At 33.7% G+C, this 11,802-nt stretch overlaps 1 protein-coding gene across 3 annotated transcripts in view; it reads left to right on the forward strand.

Moving 5' to 3' along the window:
- The window catches only part of LOC138322829 (maternal embryonic leucine zipper kinase-like), a 47,548-nt gene extending 37,657 nt beyond the window's left edge, over nt 1–9,891 (forward strand). For all 3 annotated transcript variants that reach the window (XM_069266959.1, XM_069266958.1, XM_069266960.1), the window contains exon 17: nt 7,735–9,891. In XM_069266959.1, coding sequence (XP_069123060.1) covers nt 7,735–7,741 — 7 coding nt within the window. In that variant the 3' untranslated portion in view covers nt 7,742–9,891. The remainder of the gene's footprint in view (nt 1–7,734) is intronic.
- The last annotated feature ends 1,911 nt before the right edge of the window (nt 9,892–11,802 follow it).

An 11,802-nucleotide genomic window follows, 5' to 3' on the forward strand; every position in this document is an offset into this window, starting at 1 on the left:
TTGATTTTTTTTTATGTTAAAAATTTATCCTAAAAAATGTTCTAACGTTATATAGTAGATCTAATAGTAATTTGTCTAAAAATATTGTTTGAGTACCCAAATTACTCAGTTGTGTGGTCGATTTCGGAACAAACAATATTTTACTAAACTAATAGCTTTTGGAAATAGATCTAAAAAAATCATATGTCTTTCTCATTATACATTCACATTTTAAAACTTTTTTTTTGATTGTACCACTATTTGACACTTATTTTCTTCTGTAACAAATAGCACTTGGACAGCTACTGTAGTTATTTTGAAAACTAGTTATCTTCATCAATATCAAATATGTTGGCTTTAAATCTATTCATACATGTCAAGGCTAAATAATAACAATAATAATGATAAAAAAAAGTACATCAAAATAGTTATTTTCTATTTCTTATGAACCAAGAATTTTGTTAATTGATTTTCATATATCCTATTTCCCAAGCTGTATAAGGTAATCCAAGGATTTACAATAATATAAATTATGTCTTTCGAATTTGGATGTACAATAGAGTTCCTATAGAAAAAAACACTAACCAACAGTCAGTGCTTGGAAATGGTCTTGTGAATGTCATGTCCGAGAGGAGAAAACAAAAAAAAAAGCTTTTATTTATTTTACATTGATTGCGAAACAAGTTATACAACTTATAGAAATCACTTTGAATGGCATCTGACTTTCAAAGGGTTTGCTTTCAATTGAATAATATTCTTTACATGTCACATAAAAAGTTTTCACTGGGATTGAATAAAGGGAGGTAATTTGCCTATTTGTTCATTTTCTAGCATAATGCTAAATACAATTAAAAGAATTTAGCCAAATTATTGGAATGTCTCTAATTGTAACAGATTTCTTGTTTAGCCAGACCGATATTGTCTATTATTACCATTTTCTTATTATATTAGAAAAAAAGTTTCTTTTGATAAAATGGGAACAGCGGAAACTTTTACATTAGCTCGAGTATTAGTTTAATGTCCTATTAACAGCCAGGGTCGTGTCAGGATGTGAAGTTTGTTGGTGGAGGAAAGCTGGAATACTCTGAGAAAAACCAACAACTAGCGGTCAATACCTGGTTACTGCCTGAAATGGGGTTCAAACTCTAAACCCAGAGGTGGAGCTAGGCTTGTGGTAATATGTCGGGACATCTTAACTGCTTGACCACTGCGGCCCTGACTTTTTACCTGATAATTATTCCAAGGCATTTCAAAATCGTTGATGTCATGCCATTATTTAAATTAAATATCAGAATCAGTGTTTATTACAGGGTCATTTATAGGAGATGTCTAGACTCTAGAGGAAAGTCTGAGTACCCGGAGAAAAACCACTGACTAGCAGTCAGTACCTGGAATCTACGCCACATGGGATTCAAATTCGTAACCAAAAGGTAGAGGGCTTGTGGTAAATATGTTGAGGCATCTTAACCACTCGGCAACCACAGGCCCAAACAAGCTGCTCTATATCTTTTTCACCTTCTAAATAATACTGGTGAAAGGACAGAAAACAAAATTAATCATAAACTTGAAATTAGGGTGATTATGAAGTCATTTTGCAGGGACAAATATTATGCAAACATTGTGTTTGGCTTAAAATTGCAAATAGGAAACAGGATTTTAACCTGGGATGGGAAAGGGGAAGTAATTAGCTTATTTGTTCACTTTCACCTCATAATAACTTGTTGGGTGTCATACAATCCATATTACATTAATTCTTGTTATTTTAACTTAATTAATTGCGCGGTATCCATGGAAACTTGTAGCTTTATAGTATTATTTTGTGACTTTCTATGTAAAAACACAGTCGGTTTAACTTTCTTGTTCTCTAAAATGTATGTATTTTTAAGGTATTGAGTGTTCGACAAGGACGATAGTGTCTCTTACGCCAACAAATAATATGTCTCTTTAGGGTTACCCTACCGACCCTGATTTTTTACCCGCGACCCTAATTTTTTTCCCATTTTTCTTTGAAAAAAAAATTAAAAGTTTGGATTTCGATCTCAGACTCCAGTTCTGGCCATTATTTTAGAGTAAAAGACACTTAAAAAAAATCCTCCCAACCGACCGACCCTATTTTTTTTGCCAATGTAACCCTAAACAAACATATTTTTTTGGCCTTATTACCAATTTCTTACTTATATGAGGTAAAACAATTTCTTTTCGATAAAATGGTGGTAGCAGAGTCTTTTACATGATTATTCATAAACATGCATATATTCAGGGCACATGTAAGAATACAAAACTTGTGATGTCACTTATATGTGCCTGTGATTAGTTTAAATATATCACATGGCTAAAAACATTAAGGCGGGGATGAAACATATTTCACTGAGACGCATGTCCCCATGGTAACCGCTCATCTTTCACAGAGCTATTTCCCCTTATGATTGTACAACAATGATGGATGAAGCGTATATACTTTAACACGGAAGTTCTTAACACACCTGCACCCCTACTGGTACTCATCATGGATTTAAGTAATATTATTAATAAATGGAATAGCAGATTTTCTGTATAATAAACGCTATTGTTATAGTGATTTGAGTAGTTCTGGACATTTCTCCACTGATGTGGTTGGGTTCAGGTTCGGCCTACCAATTATAATTCTGGAGAGCAAGCTATTCTTTGTATTACAAACACTGATCAATACACAGTCCATATCTGTAAGCAGGTCACAGTGACACCAATTACTACTTTACTTTCATATATAAGAACCGGTTTATTCCAATATAAATAAAAGCAACTTTTAATACATATTGCATATTCAGAATTGTCACTTTTGAGTGAATATGAAGTCAATCATATGTCCGGGTCAAATTGAAATATTATGTAATCATGACATTGGGATTTTTTGCTTCATTTCATTGGAGAAACTTTGTTTACCATAAAGGTGTGTTAATGTGTACATTCAGGGGCTTTTTGTTATGCAATTAAAATATACTTCCAAAGATTAGGTTGAGAAGTAAAAGAATAGGACTACATTCCGAAGATTAAGATAAGTTGGAAAAGATTCGAACTACCTTCAGACGTTTAGGATAAGTTTTAGAAGAATCAAACTGCCATTTTGAATTGGGAGTGCTAGTTTTATTCCACCTGCAATAAATTCTTGTTAATAGTCATGCAGACCTGATTTTGGTATTCCTGGTACTCGGTGTTGGGTCTGTAACATGCTGAAATGGAAGGCTACAGAGTTTTTTCAAAAAATGGATTTGACCTTAATTCAAGGTCACAGTGTCGAATTGGTTAAAATCTTTAAATGGCTCCTCTATCAATAATTGACAGGCCTGTAGCCATGTGCATGGTACATTTATTACGTTTGTAGCATGCTGGAATGAACAGCTGCTAATTGTTTGTTTTTAAAAAAAAAAAAAATGAATGACCTTGACCTTCATTCAAGGTCACAGTCACAAGGGTCAAATAGACTAAAATCGTAAAAGTACTTTAATCGTGGGATATTGTTTCCATAGCTAATGAAACCGCTCTCTCGTTTACAGGCTGTAAGAGTAACAGCAAGTAAATTCCGTTAGTGACACTCCTTCGGACAGGTGTCGCCCACTATAGAAGTTGACAAAATAGACATGTAACATTGTCCTTTGTGCGTTAGGCCCTATTATTCATTCAATTTTCATACACGTACATGCACTGTATATACATTTGTATGCATATGCGCATACTCACACTTCTTTTGGAGAATTACCACGAATTATCATGGTCCTTTACGTCTCTCATTTCATCCGCAACACCCCTTAAGGTGTTGCCCCACTAGTATTAAAGGCGCTTTTTCAGCAAACAATATAGTGTAGTTTTGGCCTTTGACTAGAAACATCTGATTTGTCTGTTCCTGAAGCAAGTGGTAACAAGGCTACTTTGAGGATTTTACAATGTTCAGTCAGTCTTTTTAACATTATGGATGGCTGGAGTTATGGCCCTTTTTTAATACAACGCTGGTATACTATTGATTTGTAGGACTAATGACTTGCCCTACAATGAGATCTAGTAGTGACCTCTTGAACCATTTCATTTATAAACTTCAATTCATAAATTCTCTATTCATTGAATAATATTCCTTTAGACCAATCAGTAGTTATGGGAAGACTGTCTTCTGATAGATAGAATACACAGAGTGTGTATAGAATAGAGTGTGTATAGAATACACAGAGTGTTATATAATACCCAGTGCTAGGTCAACTGTACCTTATATAATTATACCAGTTCTCCCTGACTGTTGCCTGCTGGTGACTCCTCTGTCCAACTTACAAATTCTCTGTTGATTATAATTCAAATTGGACTTACTATCTAAGGCTTACTGACCTGAGAGTTATAAAGTAAACTAATCAGATGTTCTTTCTGTGTACCTTTAAATAATGTTTTACATGATCGTTAAAACAGATCTGAGGTAAAGGCAATATAATTTATAAGGCTGCCCTCATGTGTGCATGATTTTACCAAAATAAATGTATGTGCAACATAAGAAACAAGAGTATAGGATAAAAGCTCATTTTGACTTTTTTTTTTTCTTTATAATTTTAAAATCTTTTATTTCATGTAGTAAGTTTAATTAAAAAAAATTGTCAAACAACCCTTGAGACTTCTGTTATTCCTCAAATAGTAGGCATGTTTACAGAAGATTTTGTTCCATTTTCATCAAAATTATTAACTCTAAGGAATTCCTTAGCTTGAAATTCTCCACAGAAAAGCATTGAAAAGGTTAAGAGAAGCTCCTAATTTAACTAATTAAATGTATTTCCTAAATTCCTTTAATGCTTTTCTATGAGGAATTTACAGTTTTTAGGTTGCCTGACCCAAAGGGTCAGGATGTCAGGATGACCTATTGTCATCCAGTGGCGTCGCTAGCAGCAAATTAAAGTGCACGCAGAGTGTAGTCCAAGTGATGAAGGCACGAGTAAATCGTTGCTTGGGGGTTCTCAACCAGCCCCTGACAAAAAAAAAAAAACGATTTAGAATGACAGAGATGAGTTTTACGATGTATTTGTATGATTTTAAAGCGTTCTTAAAGCTGACAATGCAAGTTAAAAACATGCAGTTGAAATAAAAATAAAAATATATTAACGAAATATTTTATTTCTTTTTCAAAAATTGTTTCTGAGACATCCCCTAGTTATGACAGTGTGGTATCTAAGGAAGTGGCAGCCATTTTTCTTTTGCTCTGCTTAGTAACCTTCACTGGCCAACCCCCTATATAAAGCACGGGACACTTGACACACGTGTATCATTCTAAACATGTCTTGTCTCAGATACACATGCCCGGATATTGCAAATAACAATGTCAAATTGAAGATAAACACTGCACTCACCTGACAATATTTCATTGAAGTAATAGATGAATGTGTTGTCAGCTATATCCCAACATATGTCTAATACGAACTAATAAAACACTTCAATATACACTAAGTTTTACACATACATGTACAACGACACGTGCGTGTCCTTGATAGTTGTCGCTCGTTCTGGTCAGGTACGTAGTCACGTGTGTATGGTCAGTTGAGTGCATCATGTATGATGATATACGTGGAAATTTGTGGACCGATTATTGTTTGGATTTCTATTCACTTGCGTTGGAATTTTATTTTGAGAAACATCTAAATGACAACTTAGAAAAGTTGACATGTTTTCTTGCTAAAAAAAGTCCCATATAGTTTTACAGGTGAGGGTTTTGTTTACCTATTTGTAGGTGATATAACCTGTGGACTGCTAGGTGTATAAGTACATGAATGAGTGCACATGTGTCGATTCACGCGCTTTATATAGGGGTCGGCGAGTCGTCGGAATTTAAAACAAAAATGGCTGTCCTCAACCAGGGAATATCTCATAAACGATTCTTGAAAAAACGAGTATACTTATTTTAATAAAAAAAATCATTTTAATAATTTTAACTTGCATTATCAGCTTTAACATAGTAATTTTGCGAAGAAAAAATAACACTGAAACGGATTAATTCATATTGCAGATTGAAAATTACCTATATTTAGAAATTCTGTGGTAAATGTCGCCGAAGGCGCGAGAATCTTTGTGTTTTTGTTGGTCCCAATGCAAGTTGAATTGTGTTTTTTTTTTTTTTGAGAATTGATTGACGTGCACGCAGTTGCGTTTTGGCCTCAATGGTAGCTACGCCACTCATCATGCTTTGTCTGTCTTCGTACACCCTCCGCAAACTTTTCATTCAAACAACTTCTTCTCAATAACCGAAAGGCCTAGGGTACTGGTACTGATATTTGGCCTACAGCATGCTGGGATGAAGGGCTACAATGTTTGTCCAAATGAATGACCTTGACCTACATTTAACGTCACAGAGATCAAATAGGCTAAAATCTTTAATCAACTTCTTCTGAAGAACCGAAAGGCTTTGGCCAGCGGTATGCTAGATGAAGTGCTACCAAGTTTGTTCAAATGAATGACCTTGATCTTAAATATTCAAGGCCACAGGGGTCAAATATGCTAAAATCTTTGAATGACTTGTGAATAACTAAGAGGCCTACAGACCTGATATTAGGCCAATAGGCTAAAATCTTTAAACAACTTCTTGTAAATAACTGAGAGGCCTAGAGAATGGATATTGGACTTGCGGCATGGTGAGAATCAAGGGACCTTTATTCATGGTCTAATTCATCAAATATATCAGATTTTGAACTTCTTTTATCAAAAGATTGTCTTGCCTTAATGGTTTGGCACTACTATATTCTTTAAGGTGCTGTATTGTGCCAATAGTCAGATGACCGTTAAGGCCCATGGGCCTCTTGTTCATCCCTTAAATCTAAGACTTGTTAATGAAACTGGATCCTGGTGTTAATGGTGCCAGTAACATGGTCGACTGGTTGAAACAATTTCTCTGTACAATGGGACAGTACTCCACAAAGACATTAACTTGCATGATTACTTGTTACTACTAATAGGCTGATTACAAGTAATGAACATGTGTTATTCAAGTTTAAAATGAAAATGCAAGACTTTGTTAAGCATAACAAATTATTGAGTGCTCTTTTTATGTTTGTAAAGGTTATAGGGATATTACTGGTTTTGAATGTAAAAAAGTAGAGCTCAATTCAAAATAAATAATGGAAATGAATTAAAATGCGTATTTACAGTTACCACATTAATACTAAATGTTGTGGGAAATGAATGAAGCAAAAAATATATTGTCAATTACAAGGGGTGATTATGTTGCCTTATTTGAAACTAAAAAGGGCAAGCTTTTAAAATACTAAATCCTTAAAATTCATAATGAGGCTATATAATCATTCTTTCCACCTGACAATATTTGTTTGTCCTTTATTCATTTTCCACAGCTTTCAGTATTAACTATTTAGAAATAAATAGTTCCTACACTGTTTTAAGATGCATTGGCCATTTTATTTGAGGTATCCTAAAACATTGTAAGCATAGTACTTTAAACAGAGGATTTGTGTCACATAAAAGCCCTAGTTGTGCATATTGCATTTTGGGACCTATCAGTGAACAAGATGGCCAACAGGCCGCCAGCTTATTTTGATAATTGAAGTTTCTTTCAGTTATTTCTCAGAAAGAACTGAAATGATTTGTCTCAAATTTTATATGTCGGATGTAGTCAAAAGTTTGAAAAGCAGAGAAAAAATCTCTCTTTCAATTGTCAGACATAGATCATTCTTTGGTGGGTGCCAAGTTCCCTCTGAAATCTGTTGGTTTTTTTATAAGATATTTTAACTATTATCTTGCTTTCAGGACGTAGCCTTGGTGTTCATACGGAAACAATGGCCAAGGTCCATGGAGTGCTGAGAGGGCAGGTGCTAAAATGATGGCAAGTTATAGGCGTAAATTGTGATATGGTATGTCTTTAGGCAGTGTGGTATGTCCTGGTATAGTGTGGATCTGCTACAGGTGTGCCAACACTGGGACTAGTATGTATATTAGTAAGTTGTACATTGTTTTGAGTTTGTCAGCTATTTATGTGAACTCATATATATATACTTTTATTGACATGTGCATGGAGTCTTTCACTATGAACAATTATTTAAATCTAGTAATATTTGTGGTAATATTTTGCATTATATTTAAGTATGACAAAAATCATTACAAGCAGATCATGTTTCTAATTAAAATTTTAGACAGCAATTTGCGATTTTTGAGATGTATTCAGTTATAAACCTGTATATGATTTGCTTATCCCTATGATTTTTCTTTCTTCTCTTCATGACTTAATATCATCTTTAGTACATTTTTATCAGGGGAAAAATAGAAGAATTCCTTATATTTTTGGTCCATTCTATTATTGAAAGTAATGCATGCTTGGTACAGAAATAAAATTGTAAGATTTTCCCTTAGGGATGGGGTCAAATACTAGAGTTTAAATAGCGAAAACACATTTATGAGCATTATTTGCTCAATTTCCATAGGAAACAAGTAAAACTTGGATAAATTATTATTCTAAGAAAGCATTTTAACATCATATCCATATTAGTCATAGCTGACCCCCAGAGGCCAGAGTAATTGGGTTAAAATGACTAAAATTTCAACAAAAAAACTTCTTCTGAATTTATAGATGTGGTGGAATCAAATACTCTTAATATATTAAAAGGTCAAATTGATAAAATCACTTACAGATGGGTGCAATATAATGGGCCAATATGTAGTTTTTATGTGTGTTTATTTCATTCTGTATCAGAACTTATGATCAGGTCACTGTATAAGGCCCATATCTTTTCATTCTACAACTTCAATAGTGGTTTTTTTCCCATTCTCTGACAGTCCCGTCTAAATGCAATGTAAATATAATGCTTTGAAAAAAGGGTTGCATATGTTAAGCCTTTCTTGTGACAGTGAATTCTTTTACTCTCTCTGCTTTCGATCATTTTTTCTTTGCCTTTCAAATATTTTGTAAGTGCCACCCTTATTTTATTGTACCATTATACTAATAATGTGGTTTATATTTTAACAACGTTTGCTTGATATGTTATGAAGTAAGGTTGTCAAGAAAAACTTCAATATAAACATAACTTATCTCTTCTGATATCTAGGAAATATTAATTTTTATTGATATACAAAATACAGAAATGTGAATTGTGTTATATTTTGTCTTCTAAACTTTGAAACAATTTCGATCTCTTGCTGACAAAATTATTGTAAAAGTTACGTGATGATTTAAAAAAAGAAATGTTTTCCGCATAGTTTTTATAATTTTTTTAGCAAATATTGAGTTAGTCTACATTTTTATGCAAAATAAATTTGGGAATTCTCAGAACATGTGTTATAACTGAATTTGTAACCTTACCTGCTACAAAGGGAACGACGCTAATAAATGTTCTATGTAACATTGGCCCGAAATCACTGCCATGTTCCCATGATCTGCTTAGTTCATCACAAAATGTTTTAAATAGAGAATATGCTACTGAGGTTGTGTAATTAATTGAGTTCTAAAGATATAGATTTAAAAAAAGATAATTTTAACATCTTTTATTTAAGAAAACAAAAGGAGATTTTATGTTTGTGAATTTCTTAAATGACTGATATGTATTATTTTTAAGTCGTGCATTTTTAAATTTCGTTTTACATATTTATTCCATATAGTATGTGAACCAACAGCATGCTGTAAACAGGGTTCAAATGTCTGATCAACAGAACTAACTCCAGACTCTATCTACTTTAATTAAAACCATCCTTTTTACAGCAAGAAACTGTTTTTGGAGTGATTATTGGATATTCAAAACCTTAGCTAATCTGTGTCCTAGTATAAGGGTTGTTGAGTTGGTCAGTGCTTTGATTGCCCAGTTACGAATGCTTTGATGGTGATATAAGTCCTGACAAGTGCTTTGTATATGGGAACTCCGATATCCACATTTATGTGATATAAGGATTGTACAAAAATAAATTATCCTATCACCACTGTTTTTGTTCCTGTTTTTTCGCTGCTGATGAAACATTGAATATGAAATACTTAACTCTGATCCTCCTGTCATCAAACGAATGTTTGATAAGAGGAAAGCCTTATAATGTTTGATTGGAAATATCAGAGTACAAAATATTGAAGGGGTATTTTCACTGATTGGAAATGTCAGAGTACAAAAGATTAAGGGGATATTTTCACAAAGAGATTCATGTAGTGCCTAAGATGGAAATTAATAATTGTTACCTTGACTTATGACTGGTGGCTCGCCCATTTCTAGGTGACATGGTGGATTATTGTTTTTAAATGCTGTATTGTATAATTTGATTGATATTGTTGTCTTACGGACGTTTCTGTGTCGCGTGCAACGCAAGGGCGACACTTAGGTATCACTGCGTCGGCGTCCGGGAAACAGTTTCCGTGCGATAACTTAATTATTTATTGTCCGATTTCAACCAAATTTAGTACACTGCTTTATATCAATGAGATCTCGGATGAGTTTAAAGTGAACAGTCGGGCAAGGATGGCTAAAGTCGGTAAAAATGGTGTGAATGTATCCAGTATAATTTCTTATGAAATGGAAAAATAAAATCTCGTCAAAATCTGTCTGCGTGCGAAGAAATTAATTTAAAGTATGAAAATTCTAAAACGTCCTCCCGGCTCACTATTCCGTGGTTACATTTCCACGCAGCCTCGCTTTCAATGCTTTCAACTTTTCTTTACTAAGCAGAACTTGACCATCGTATTAATATGTGAGAACTTTTGGAAGGCCAATGAAGGCATTTAGACTGGTTTTCTTTGCCCGACTATTCACTTTAATAGTGATCGAAATCCGTCAATATTTGCAAGAGTTACGGGACTTTAAAATGGTCAAAACAGATAAATCCATGGTTTCCGCTCAATAACTTAAGTATTTATTGTCCAATTTCAACAAAATTTTATAAGTTGCTTTATCAATGAGATTTGGATGATTTGAATAACGATCGAAATACTTCAATATTTGCAAGAGTTACGTGACTTTAAAATGGTCAAAACAGATAAATCCATGGTTTCCGCTCAATAACTTAAGTATTTATTGTCCAATTTCAACCAAATTTGGGATATTGCTTTATATCAATGAGATCTTAGATGGGTTCGATACTGGTCAAAATACGTCAATATTTGCAAGAGTTACGGGACTTTAAAATCGTCAAAATATGGTTTTCGCACACTGTAGTATTTATTGTCCGATTTCAACCAAATTTGGTGTATTGCTTTATATTTGCTTTATATCAATGAGATCGAAGATGGGTTCGATACTGGTCAAAATCTATCATTATTTGCAACAGTTACGGGATTAGATAACTTCACCTAATTATTACAATATTTTCAACTGTAAATAACTATTTTTTGTGATGCTGTGCAGGCGACACGTCCACTTTCGTGGAATTCTTGCATACTTTTCTATTCAACATTCTTTTCACGTGATGTCAGCATACTCAGTCATTTCCGTCCTGCAGAAATAATCCGTATAAAGATTAAGTGAAGCATTATTCTCAATATCTTTTGGGGTTATGAAGTCATAGACAAAAAACGGAAGGACATTCTTCATAGACGCATGTCTATGACTTCATAATCCCTGAAAATATTGAGAATAATATTTAAAATTTAATTCAATCTTTACGCTGTTACCAAGAAAAATGAGAATAAGACCCATTTTAAATTTTAGTCTTTTAAACAGGTACATCAGGTAAAGTATCAACACTTCAAAATAGCAAATCTGAGATGTTGGCACTCAACAAAGAGTAGCTTTTGTCGACCTTACAAATTTACATTCTAATTCACAAGGACAGTCGAATATTTCTGCGATTTGCTGTGCGTGGAAAGTTTTACCGGCTCCAAGCACTTCCAGTCGGAATACCATCAGGTCT

Source organism: Argopecten irradians, chromosome 5, assembly GCF_041381155.1.
Source record: "Argopecten irradians isolate NY chromosome 5, Ai_NY, whole genome shotgun sequence".
Taxonomy (NCBI): domain Eukaryota; kingdom Metazoa; phylum Mollusca; class Bivalvia; order Pectinida; family Pectinidae; genus Argopecten; species Argopecten irradians.